Raw genomic sequence first — 12564 nt, 5'->3', positions numbered from 1 at the left:
TCTTTTAAAAAGCGAGATTGCAGTCGGAACAAACCCAAAAATTGGTGCAGAAGAAAAAGCAAATGGACGGAGGCAAATTGATGATCGTGACGCTGAGCTGCTAGTGTGTTATCATCAACGACCAGAAAGAAATACAACACTCTGGAAGCAGGAACGCTGTTGTTCAAAAGAAATAGCGGTGTGACTCTTCTAGCGGCGATGTCGAAAGAAAAAGATAATCGCGTCGAGTGAACATAGGGCAGACACAAAGACACGGGTGCACGCGTATCAATAGCGGAAGGAATAAAAACAGTAAAAGGGAACGCGCTTGACTGTTTCTGCGACTGTTCACGTCCCTGTCAAGACAATATTTCACAATTCCAGAGTTTTGCTCACATGATTTGCGTAACATAAAAATAGATAAGTGCAAATTATTAAGAAACGCACCCCCTCTATAAATGTGTGCGCGTCTTTTTTAACTGTGTTGCCCATTTACTTGAGCGTTCTTTGGTTCAGTTGAAGGCGCAAGCGGAATTGGCACTGGGTCGTTAGTGATACGCGACACGCATGCAAACGGCATCTGCAAATTACCAGCGCACAAAGCGCCATTAACCTCAGATTCCTCATCAAACGTTGCTATACGCAGCTGCACAGTTTGCTCATCAGATTTGGGATCGTACGATTCATATATGGATGAAAATAGCGAGTTAATCCTTTTGTGCGGTCGATTACCACATGGTTGATCCTCAAATTTCGATTCCTTTCTACCTTCACAATCTCCTGATACCGGTCGTTGTCTCCACATTGTGAAACGACGGGAAGGGCCCTGAAGCTTGTACGAGATGTAAGATGTTCCATCGTCGTTTTGCCTTTCGCAGTAGGGTGTATTTTCTGTAATTACCTTGGGTAAACTAAGTTGTTCCCTCGGGTAAATGAACATGTTGTCAATTCTCCTCTTAGCACCCGAGCGGAGGGACGATGAGCTCAAAGAGTCAGACTCCACGCCACCGTTTTCGTCGTCGTGCCAACTTATGCGTTTACCCCTCCGTTCCGTCTCTTTCCTCGACTCAAGTGTGACGGGGGATGCTCCCACGGCGACAGCACTGTGAACAATTGAAGAAGCTGATACCTCCGCGCTCACACACGGAGATGCTTCAGGTAAAACATTCTCGCAGTTCCCGTTACTAACTTCGCCACCGCGCCCGCGTTTTCCTCTATGTTGTCCATCTCCAAGAGATGATGCGGCGTATTTTTGCTGTTCACAACCCATTCTTTCCGCAGCTAGCGGTGGTGAACAAGGGCAGCTAGCGCCTCCCTCCTGCAAATCTGCCCTTGCGTTGCAGTCAGCGCCCTCACACAAGGAATAATTGATACATTCACTAGACGATTTCGTAAGGCCATTTTTCTTCCCATTTGGTTTTACAATAGTAGTGGTATTCTCCAGGTACTTCATCAGGGTATTACCGCTATCAGCAGCTTAAAGAGTAAGAAAAAGGCAGTGTACAAATGGGTAAAACACTGCACATAGCAGATAGTATATATATATATATATATATACATATATGGATATAGATTTAAATGTATATTGGCATACAGTTATGAATAAGTTTGTTTCCATGGCTTCCTTTGCCGCCATTCGATATGTCAGTATACCAGGAACACCAACCACACACACAAAGCTCCCCAACAGAATTAGACAAATGAAAACTTCCGAAGCACGTGAGGGGTCACATGGTAAGCACGAAATATACACTACCAAATGAAAGAACAACTTCGTCACACACCGCCTGAAAGAGCGGCATTCAGCGCACTAAACGCTACGTTGGAGAAAAGACACAGCCACCATTCATCAACACGTGGACACGTGGAAGTAACTCAGTGAAATTGGGAGTGCTCATCCAAAAGAAAGATGCAGCAGATGGGACCAACCTCCGGAACACCGAAGACACACCGGCCGCCAACCGAGAATAATTTTACTCGCATGGTACGACAAAAGACCGTTTAAGCGGTCTTAACACCCCAACCATTTTTTTTGAAAAAAATAGCGTTGCACGGAACCCCTCCATGTCACGAATGCGAGAGTATACGTCCGCTTCCCTTCACTTAAAGTAACTTTTCATAAAGTGCTGGTACGCAGCGGAACGCTGCGTGTCATTCACAACTGCCTCCCACTTTTCCTTTTTCTTCTTCTTCGATTCACTCTCAGCAGGTTCGTGATTCTTATCCCTCCACTTACCACCACGGAATAAAACGTCATGATTGTATGAGGAAACCCCTCCCACAGCACTGTTGCCGTTTCCGGCAATTCCCATCTTCTCTGACCGAGGTGAGAAAGTACCAGTGGCGCTCCCACCGATCGAGCCCTTTCTGTCCTCAGTTTGTTTCTTATCCCGTTGCATCTGCTCGAGCCGCAATCTTTCCTTATTTAACTCGTCATAATCATCTTCGTTTTCAGAGCTGCTGTCACTGTCGGCGCATGTCGGCTCTAGTGAGGGAGTTCTTTTCTCCACACTCTGTACGTTGCCCCCATTTGACTCTTCATGTTCGTGGCACACTCCGCTCTCGATACCACGATCTACCAGTTCCGCCGTATCACCTCCATGTGCGGTGGACGATGCAAGGGTGGCGCCCTCTGCTGCCGTGGTGCGGTATCGCTTTATGCCCACTTGCGCGGGTAGACTTTCCTTGTGTTGAATATATCTTTTCATTCCTCTCTCTTTCTGCTCTATCCAATGTGATTGTGTACTTCCTTCCTCCTTTTTTTTGTTACCTTCCTTTCAAACGGCAAATGGTCTGATGGGCCCCAGTCCCGTACAGCAATTTAAGGAGGAGTGTCAAGCCTGACAAATAAGAGAAGCAACAACAAATGCCTAGAGCCTCGCAATTTCAGGGAAGGGAAAAATAACGTATTTTCTACAGCAACAGCAACAAAATTCGAGATAGCGTTGACGGTAGAACGAAAACCGCATCAAACTATAGCTGCAATAATAATAACAGGAGCGACAATGAACACATACAAACGCAAAACACACACACAAAGAGAATGGACAAGTGTATGGCAGCGCGCATGATATACGATGTAAGATATGACAAGTAAGTAGCAGGAGTGCAAGAAGGATAAAGTACTACGAAGAACCTCAGAATCAACGTTAAGCACTTATAGAAGTTGTAAATATCAGTACTCTTATGCAAAATAAAAAAAATTAAACCGCGACAACCCACGGGGTTCAGAATAATTATACTCGTGTAAGGTGAGTCACCTTTCATGGACTTTCACCCTACAAATTTAGAAACAACTTATCGTCAAAATTACCGTATGGAATAAAACTTGTTTTCCTTCTTCCCACAACACCCCGCCTTTATGAACCTCTGCCAACGCGCATCCATCCAGTTCCAAATGGATACTTCAAACACTTTGCTGTACCACCGAATGAACATGTGGTAGGCATCCAAAAAGAGGAGTGCCAGCTCAAACTGAAACAACATCAGTAAAGAGATAATACCCTCCCAGACTCGGTAACGAAAAGCAGCGGTTACCCCACTTCGAAACTTAAGAACGGCTGCGGCCTCTTCACGCCGTTGGTGCTCGAGTGTAGGGTCAAATAAAGACAAGAGTTTGCCACTACAACACGGCGGAATTGCCTCTTCTCCTGCATTACCGTTGGAAAGGCCAACGAGATGCGTTAAGTAGAGCTGAATATCTTCATATGTATTAAGACGACCCAGTGCTGAAACTGCACGGCGACCAAAAACCCTCATGTGGTTCACAAGCCCACCATACAGACGATTAACCCCATGAAGAATATCAATACTTCTTCCAACTAGAACTAATTCACAGGGTAACTGTTCCTCCCTCTTCAGCACATTCATAATGCGCTCCCTCTCTTCATTGTGCATGTGCATTGCCTCCTCCCTTGTCATCTCACCACAGTTCCTTCGGTGAAGGGATGCGTAAGACCTACGCAACTGAAGGGTTGAAAATGTTTTTTCGTCGTCGACACCCCACGAATAAACTATTTTCCTCACCGTCACCATGTCTTGCATTATCATCGCCTTGAGCAGAAGAGCGTACTCAAGGCGGAACCGCTCTGATTCGGGGCAGCACAGCCCGAAATCCAACAAAACGACCTGCGGGTTGCAACACCTCCCACCTGGCTGCCTCAACTCCTTCGACTTTCCAGACGCCTCCTCTTCCATTGGATATGGTTGTGGACGCACAAGAATGTTTGCCCCATGAGGATCACAATGCACGAAGCCGCTCTTAAAAATCATGTCACCGAAGGCACCGAAGACGGTTTGGAGAACCTTCACTTCATCAAATTGCTCCCGCACAGCCACCACGTCGACCAATTTCACTCCATCTACCCACTCCATCACAAGTAGCCGAGGGGTAACAAGATCCCCATACACCTCCGGCACATACAAATCCCTGCGGTCTGCAAAATCCTGTCGTATACGAGTAGCATTTCTCGCCTCTATGGAAAAGTCCACTTCACGGCGGATGCCTTCAACGACAGTTTCCTTCATCCAAGCAACGGGTATATTAAATGCAGCGCCCAGTACATGCAAAACAAAACGGTACGTTTGAAGGTCCCAAAACACTTGACGCCGAATATGGGGTTTCTGCACCTTTACACAAACTTCCACTGGGGACTGTATTGGATCCGACGGCTGCATCAGAGCCCGGTGCACCTGTGCAATTGAGGCGGATGCTATGGGATTGGGGTCGAAACGAACGAACAGCTCTTCACATGACCTTCCCGTCTCTTCCTGGATGATTCTACGGACCTCATCGAGGGGCACAACCGGAGCTCTATCTAACAAAACGGTGAGAACATCGATGTATTCCCATGGCAATATGTGGTTCATAGCCGTTAGTGACTGCCCCAACTTTATGTAAAGTCCTTCATTCCTCAAACAAAGGTTAAGAAGCGACAAAGCGGCTGCACGGTGAAGGTTAGAACGTTCTTCAGATGTTTCGGGTGTTGCCCCCTTGTACATGTATACTACGCGTGCCGTTGTGATTAATGCCCGCATGGAACGAGTAATTGACTGAGCGGTTGCATAATCAATGAAGACGTAAGAGGTGGTAACAGCGACTGCGCAAAGGAGCATCCGTCGTCCCCATGCAAGTGCACGTGACCCCCTCCGCATGGAAGCCGAGCACTGAGAGAAACAACGGTTCCTGCAGTTCATGTAGAGCCACTGAGTGATGGAAGCACTGAAACGGGTAGATGTACGCTTAAACATACGCGTCGCACTCCATAGCGTCATCTTTCACCGACTCCACCACTATAAATTAGGGGGAAAAAAGAGCGTCCCTCTACCCCCTCACGTCTCTGACTGAGAAACACCTTGCTCTTGTTTACCTCCACTTTGCCCTCACTTCCTCTTCGCTATACAGAAACCAAATGGAAAGGTGGCGTGCAGTAAGTATTTTCTTTTCGTTCCCCCTCCCCCATACACACACACACACACACACATTGAATGAGGAAAAAAAAGATAAAGAGCAAGCAAAAAATATTCATCCCACAGCAAAGGGGAAAAAATAGCAACCACCAACATAGGAGAGGTAGCGAAACGAGGCACGCAATACGCGCTTCAAATATTTGCTTAACTCTCAGCGATTGGAATAGAATACTCTGTGGTCCACTAAAAACGAAAAACAAAAACGAAGAAACAAAAAAAAATCACTCCCTCATGGGGCTGCATATACACTTATAGCGACTAACAGGATGACAACAGTTTTGGGCGCGTGTATCTTCGTGAGAACATGCGCAAAAAGAAAAAAAAAAGGTCACACTACAAATTTCCCGCACAGAGTTGCATCGCCTTCTTTCACGGGTGTCACAGCACAGCTTCATATCTCCCCACAAACGACACCCCCCTTACGCAAACACGCACGCGCACACGCACAAACACATAAACATGTGTAAACACAACTGAGAACACATTGTGCTTTAAAGTTGACTTCCAATTGTTTCTTGATGGGGTGTGGAAGCGCACACAGGAAAAACTACACGCTTGTGACGAGAGTATGGCGGGAACGGCACTCGCTTGAACGACCCGCCATGATCACGAAGAAGGTGGAGAGTTGGGGTTGATACGCGAATCCCGCAATATACAACAATTTGTTTAAGCGAATGTGGAGGAAAAGCCACGGAAAAAGTCGACGAACTTGGATAAAAATGAGTCAATAATAATTCAACCTCTCCCCTCACTTATAAGATGTCTTTGTTCGTTGACACACACTAGTACCGTCCTCTTCCTCCTTTGAGGTTGAAGTTGTCACAACCACACCACGTGTGGACTCCATGTTAAGAGGAAAAGTGTATCACTCATATTAAAGACGTTGTCCTCCACCTTTTTCTTTGGGGGGGGGGGGGGAGGAGTATCTTTGGCCCTTATTCCTACTGTGCTGTCCAGCCACCGTCCACTGTAATGTTTGAGCCGTTGATTTGACTGGAAGACGGATTCGCGAGCCACAGTACAACATCCCCAACCTGTTCAACTGTTATGAAGCTCTTTGAAGGTTGCTTTTCCCGCAGAAGCTCAACTTTCGCGGCTTCAATATCTCCATTAAACTTTGCATCGGCGATGGCCTTCACTTGCACCTCAACTAAAGGTGTGCGAACATAGCCGGGGCACACGGCGTTGCAAGTGACGCCTGTTGTCGCGACCTCTAGTGCAACTGCTTTAGTAAGACCGAGTAACCCATGCTTGGCAGCGCAGTACGCCGCTTTATTAGCCGAACCAACTATGCCATGGACGGAAGAAATGTTGATTATCCGGCCCCAACCCCGTTGTTGCATGCGCGGTAGGCAAAGTTGTATGGTGTGGAAAGATGCACTAAGGTTTATAGAGATGACATCATTCCATTTCTCCGCTGGGAGTGTAGTCACGGATGCGACATGCTGTATCCCCGCGTTATTAACCAGAATATCCACTTTGCCAAGCTCGTCCTCTGCATACTTCACCATATCCTCGAGGGCCGGTCTGCACCTGTTATCCGCACCAAAGTAGCGAACACGTCGCCCGTACTTTTCCAAGTTTTCCAACAAACTCGCGTCCCTCAGGGAAGATTCTTTTCCGTTGAGGAGAATGTCGGCACCAGCTGCCGCCAGCTGCCTCGCAATTCCAAACCCGATACCACTGGTCGATCCAGTAACAAGCGCCACCTTTCCTGATAACATTTTAATCACCTGCAGTGGTCGGTTTGTTAGGTTTTATTCTCCACTTTCACTCCCTTACTTTGTATCGAGTGCTGATAATTACACTGGTCTTCTTCACAATTGTCAGGGGGAACAGGAGTGAAAAAAGAAAAAGCGAGCAGTAGCAGTAAATCTTCACTGAATTTGAGCGTAACAACCGTAGCAACTGGCTCTTCTGTAGGTGAAAAAACAAAAAACAATCGGTTCCACCCTGCAGGCGTAGTCACAACCCGACGTCCGACACCTTGCTCGTTGGCATGAGGGACATCGTACATGTTCTCTTATTCAAAAATCTTCGGTATTGTTACCCCCCCCCCACTCCGTCCCGGGACTCAATTACGTTAATTATCTGCTCCGGGTTAACGCCGCGCTGAAGCAGTTTTCTCACAACGCATAACGCCTTTTGCACTGGTTCTGCGGCTGTGGGTTGTGAGCGCTGAAGTGGTGACCCCACTAGGTATGCAATAGAAGCTAAGCATTCCAAAACACGTTGATCGTCTGCCACAGTGGGAGAAAGACGTTCCTCTCCTGAAGATCCAATTAAACATGTGTCAATGCTACTTGCAACGGGAGAGTCCGAGTGCATCCTCATAGAGTTACCAACAGAAAATATTTCAGAGAACTCCCGTCGCCTTTGGGTAGTCGCAGACTGGTGAACATGGGCGATGTTCAGTGGTACGGTCGCCCCATCCCCGCAGGAACGGGCGCCGAGTAGATAATCTTCATCTTCAGCCCATCCTCCTGACACGGACGTTTCACCCACTGCCTGCATCGGATAAAATTTAGGCTGGTTAATAATAAGGGGGAAAGGGGGAGTTTGTTAACTCAGCGTACAGAAGAACTCACACCTAAAAAACCCAGCTCCCAACAGTGAGACAGCGGGCCACAGGTGGCATATTGCCACGAAGTTTTATGCATGCCCCTAGCAACAACCCACACACTCATTCCACGTATTTCAGTTGGGTTGGGATAACGGAAACACAAACAATAGGATAGTTTAGATTACCGATACCGGTATGAAGAACGTGTGAGAAACTTACGTTTTCTAGCACCTCTCGCTTTCACCAGAAAGCCGCACTTCTCCTGCGACAACAGCATCGGTCGTGCAAGCCAAAGTGTCGCCAGCGGTAGCAGAAACTGCTTCTTCTTTTTCAAGGTATCGATCGAGAAATACGAATAAGACAAGCACACAAAAGACAACAAACGCGGCGGCTCGGAACATAACCCTAGGTCCCAGCCACTCATAGATGGCCCCCCCAAGAACGCTGCCAGTAATCGGTCCGATGCCGTTGACAAAGAAATATAGAAACCCCGTTGCAGAGTTGGAGAGGTTCGGCGGGAAAACGGTATTAACAATATGCACACCCGGCAACCACGTGAAACCGAACGTGATGCCGTGAAGTGGTTCCAGCAGTAATACCAACCACGGATTCTGCAACAGAGAATATCCAACGACACGAAGCATCCACGTGGCCATAGATATCGAAAGCATCTGACGGTCGGTGAAGAGTTCCTGAAAGTATTTAGCGTTCTGAAATATGGGAATTTCGGTGCTGACGGTCAGGGCAAGCGACAGCCCCATCAGAACCTTTGACCCACCGAGGGTCTCCAAGAAAACAAACAGAAAGTTATTGACGAGTGCAAACCCGGCGCCCATAAAACATGAGGCAGTGAGGAACAATAGTAAACGCCTATGATGAAGTACGAAAAGAAACACCTCATGAAATTGCATCGGGGTCCTCTCCACCACTTCATATGGCTTCGACCTTAAAACACAGTAGAGCACGCCCACTTGGCCGGCCGCAAACAAAAAAGACGCCAAAGCCCATGTGGACGTTAAATCAACCGTAGTTGCAGATACGGCACTTCCAACACCCCAACCAAGAGCTCCGAAGGAACGTAATGCCCCCCAATCCTTTACTCTCCCCTCCTTAGGGAATATGGAAAGTGTATGCTGATCCAGAAGTGGGCTAATAGGGGATCGGGTCACCACAAGTAAGTGAAACGAGATGAGCGCTGCCACGGTTGTGTTGCTCAGCAAAAAGACAGCAGTGAAAAATGAGCTTGCGATGCAACACATTACAAGAATGTGACTCGAACACTGAAAACGATCGGCTATGTACGTGACGGTAGGGAAAAGCACGGTATTTGCTAGAGGTGTGAACGACAGCAGCAGTCCAATGTGGCTTGGGCTCATACCTTTCGATGTGAAAATGACACCGTAAAAGGCGATAACGGACCCAAGAGCAAAATAATAACCAAAGTAACCCACCTTAGCTGGGAAAACACTGATAGCGGGCGCGCCATTAACAGCGCTGACAACATTACATCCTCCTCCCGGGAACATAACGGCTTCCTCACATTCCTCATTCTGCTTGCCGTCAGCGCTTCCTACCGCTGATAGGAGTGCACACTTCTCTTCCTCCAAATTAGTTTGCCATGCTGTCAAACTTTTCGTGGAAGCGTTTCTATTGTCATGCCCTCCAGCGGCCCCTTCCATTTATTAACGTCACAGCTCCGAAGAGCGTATCTAACCCAGGGAAAAGGGAAAATGCAAGGAATATATATATATATATACATATGTGTGTGAAAATTTGACCACCCTGTCCATAACGACACGAATTGTGTCCTGACTGTTGAGCTAAAAGGGCACAGAGGTAGAAGATGAGAGGTGGGGGTGTGTTCCGAACAGTGCAACCAGGGACAATATCAGGACGACATCCATACATAACGCCGCCTACTATGTGCCACCGTTACTTCCTAAAAAAGAACAGTTTGATTTCGTGTGAAGATCAGAGCCTTTCCGTAAGGAAAAGACATGGGGAAGAGTGGTCTCCTCCATTCAACCTAACTCTCTGTATTCAGAGCAGCCTCGCGTAAAGAAAGCTCCCTCATTAGCTCCTCCGCACTTATTGCTCGAATTTCTTTACCCACCTGTTTCATCCTACTGAATGTCTGGACTGTGGGGGTTCCGTTAACGAGTTGGTAGTCAACTAACGATCGCGCGCTAACATCTTTTGTATTCACACTGTACCACGCAATACGGCGGTTTTCTTTTTTGCATTGCTCCGATACCTGTTTGTACATTTCCGCCAATGAGAGGCACGGGATGCATCCGTGCTTCCAGTACTTAACCACCATAATTTCGTCTTTGTGTTCAATGAGTTTGCTCAAGAAATCCCTCTCACTCTTTATGGCTGGGAGTTTTGTTGCCTCAAGAAACCCGCCCTTTTCAAACTCATCAATCCACTTGGGAAAGTTTTCCTGCATGTAGCGCTCGTACTCGCTACCGCTAAGGTTCTCCGGCAGTTCACGATTGCCAAAGATGCGACGAATAATGTTTTGGGTCATTTCTGAAAGCAATTGGGAAACAAAACAGGATACTTCACACACAATAGAAAAAGGTAAAGATGCCGGGGAAGAGGTGTGAAAGCAAAAACTATATATTCATACATACCGCTCTTAACCACGTGGAAGTCAGAATATGGAGTGATGGCAGTGGGACGAGCGTGTAGGGAGCGGTAAAAGAAAGGGGAATGATGATCTCAAATGAAGGAGATGATTCAAAGGGAAAGAATGAAAGCATTGGAAGGAAAATCATCCTTTTGCCAATGTGAGCCAGTGCAAACACTCATGAAGTAGTGCAGACCTCCATCCACAAAAAAAAAAATGATGGTAAGCAACAAAAAGACGATGGCAGTTACAATTTTCACCCTATTACCTTCGCTGCCCCGTGTGTACCTGCTTGACTGCATTTGACTCAGGAGGAGGATTCCCGGATGCAACTGCATGCGTAACAAAGCAAATGCAAGCTGATTAACAACTACAAACGATAAATGAGATGACTTCCCCTTGCCCAGTTTTTCTCCCCTCTTGTGTGCCTTCCTCTGCGCACACTACCGGCATTGTCTCTGTTTTCACAATAAATCACCATCACCTTTACTTACTCCGACAAGCCCTTTGGCCAGTGCCCGTAGTACCGCACGTGCCGTAGCTTCCACCACAACTCACTGTGAAAATGTGGGTCCGTAAAGTCCGACTCCCGCAGCTCTGCACGAGAGTTTGACAGCCGCGACTGTCCTGGGGACATCATTGTGACAGTCAGGTCAAGCCCCTCGTGCTCGGGGTGGCGGTCTGAGAACCGCATCAGCCGCAGCCAAGGGTCGCGTGCATCGGACTCCTCATCTGTTTTTCCATACACATTAACGTCCCAGAATGGTTTGTTGTTCTTTATGCTGTGAAAACCACGGATGGTTAACCACAAGAGTACAATGAACGGAACCCCGTAGGCGCTTATGGAGTAGTTAAAGAATTTATCTGGGCTCTCCTTCCAATGGGCATAGAGGCGGCGGTGCCAGCGGCGTCTGGTCTTGCGAGTGATCTTTTCCGTGGCCTCCATGCGGTTAATGTAATACACCGCATCGTGATAACTCGGGGGGTCGTTGGGTGTTGTAGGCATCACACCAGCCGGGATTATAACCCCACCATACTCGTCAATCTCATTAAGGTTGTACGTCTCAAAGTTGGTAACATGCTTCAGATGGTCTAGCCCAGGGGCACGCCAGCGTATCACCTCCCCGCCGGGCAGCACGCGTTGCAGGTAAAATTGGTTGTCTCGAGTGCGTATCAGTGAAACATCCGTCTCCGTTCCATTTCGAACCGGCCGTCCATACTTGTCAATGTATACAAGTGTAGTAACAGCAGGGCGTGGTGTGATGATGGTGCGAATGTAACGCCTACTGCAGCAGCAATACGAACACGCACCATCCCCCACGTATTGCACGGTAGAAACACTGGTGACAGATAAACTGAGAAGAGCTGGTCTCACCAACCCAACCCTAGTGTAACTAGACTGCCGCGGGGCAGTTGTGAGAACCCGGTGTCCCACCACCATCTCTAACGAGGCTTCCCTTTCAGGATAACCGATGAGGAAATCAGTAGAACTTTACATAGAAAACTGGTTACAACATAACGTCGATTATACATGCAAATGTATTGCTATACATCACGAGGGGGGGGCATGCTTGCTCACACAGTTAATACATACATATAAGCAATGTCACAGGGTGTCAACAGTCTCAAAAATCAAAGGGTAATAATAGAAGCCCAAATGAGAATTCCATTGGCTTCCTGGAGAGAGTAAAATATGGAAAATAATTTGAAACTCTTTAGGATATGGGTACGTAGCAACTACAATCCGACACAGTACAAAAGGGTACACTTGCGTATTCCAGCCTAATGGGATGCACCACATCCCATAGCCGCTGGCCCTTTCACGCCTTTACGTTGAAGTTCCATCATCTATTCGGTAGCAAGAGCAAAAATATATATAGAAAGAACAGCTACTGTGATGCAAGGAGCCGGATTCGACGGT

The 12564-nt window shown here is 47.4% G+C and overlaps 8 protein-coding genes across 8 annotated transcripts, besides 2 other annotated features; all 8 read right to left on the bottom strand.

The window, feature by feature from the left end:
• Positions 1–454: 454 nt before the first annotated feature.
• Tb10.389.1820 (hypothetical protein, conserved) lies at positions 455–1432 on the bottom strand (the record flags this gene model as incomplete). The annotated part of the gene is made up of 1 exon (XM_818309.1): positions 455–1432. The coding sequence occupies one exon, from the start codon at positions 1430–1432 to the stop codon at positions 455–457; it is 978 nt and encodes a 325-aa protein (XP_823402.1).
• An 82-nt stretch (positions 1433–1514) lies between these two features.
• Positions 1515–1565: a microsatellite.
• Positions 1566–2078: 513 nt separating this feature from the next.
• Positions 2079–2687, bottom strand: Tb10.389.1830 (hypothetical protein, conserved; the record flags this gene model as incomplete). Its single annotated transcript, XM_818308.1, has 1 exon — positions 2079–2687. The coding sequence occupies one exon, from the start codon at positions 2685–2687 to the stop codon at positions 2079–2081; it is 609 nt and encodes a 202-aa protein (XP_823401.1).
• A 601-nt stretch (positions 2688–3288) lies between these two features.
• On the bottom strand, positions 3289–5253 carry Tb10.389.1840 (ABC1 protein, putative; the record flags this gene model as incomplete). The annotated part of the gene is made up of 1 exon (XM_818307.1): positions 3289–5253. One exon carries the CDS (start codon positions 5251–5253, stop codon positions 3289–3291), a length of 1965 nt encoding a protein of 654 aa, XP_823400.1.
• Positions 5254–5438: 185 nt separating this feature from the next.
• Positions 5439–5462: a microsatellite.
• Positions 5463–6389: 927 nt separating this feature from the next.
• On the bottom strand, positions 6390–7172 carry Tb10.389.1850 (NAD or NADP dependent oxidoreductase, putative; the record flags this gene model as incomplete). Its single annotated transcript, XM_818306.1, has 1 exon — positions 6390–7172. The coding sequence occupies one exon, from the start codon at positions 7170–7172 to the stop codon at positions 6390–6392; it is 783 nt and encodes a 260-aa protein (XP_823399.1).
• A 322-nt stretch (positions 7173–7494) lies between these two features.
• Tb10.389.1860 (hypothetical protein, conserved) lies at positions 7495–7962 on the bottom strand (the record flags this gene model as incomplete). Its single annotated transcript, XM_818305.1, has 1 exon — positions 7495–7962. The coding sequence occupies one exon, from the start codon at positions 7960–7962 to the stop codon at positions 7495–7497; it is 468 nt and encodes a 155-aa protein (XP_823398.1).
• Positions 7963–8235: 273 nt separating this feature from the next.
• Tb10.389.1870 (hypothetical protein, conserved) lies at positions 8236–9537 on the bottom strand (the record flags this gene model as incomplete). The annotated part of the gene is made up of 1 exon (XM_818304.1): positions 8236–9537. The coding sequence occupies one exon, from the start codon at positions 9535–9537 to the stop codon at positions 8236–8238; it is 1302 nt and encodes a 433-aa protein (XP_823397.1).
• A 500-nt stretch (positions 9538–10037) lies between these two features.
• Tb10.389.1880 (hypothetical protein, conserved) lies at positions 10038–10541 on the bottom strand (the record flags this gene model as incomplete). The annotated part of the gene is made up of 1 exon (XM_818303.1): positions 10038–10541. One exon carries the CDS (start codon positions 10539–10541, stop codon positions 10038–10040), a length of 504 nt encoding a protein of 167 aa, XP_823396.1.
• A 592-nt stretch (positions 10542–11133) lies between these two features.
• Positions 11134–12084, bottom strand: Tb10.389.1890 (hypothetical protein, conserved; the record flags this gene model as incomplete). The annotated part of the gene is made up of 1 exon (XM_818302.1): positions 11134–12084. The coding sequence occupies one exon, from the start codon at positions 12082–12084 to the stop codon at positions 11134–11136; it is 951 nt and encodes a 316-aa protein (XP_823395.1).
• Between the last annotated feature and the right edge of the window lie 480 nt (positions 12085–12564).

This window comes from Trypanosoma brucei, chromosome 10 (genome assembly GCF_000002445.2).
Source record: "Trypanosoma brucei brucei TREU927 chromosome 10, whole genome shotgun sequence".
Lineage (NCBI taxonomy): Eukaryota > Euglenozoa > Kinetoplastea > Trypanosomatida > Trypanosomatidae > Trypanosoma > Trypanosoma brucei.
This window is presented reverse-complemented; position numbering and strand designations above follow the sequence as displayed.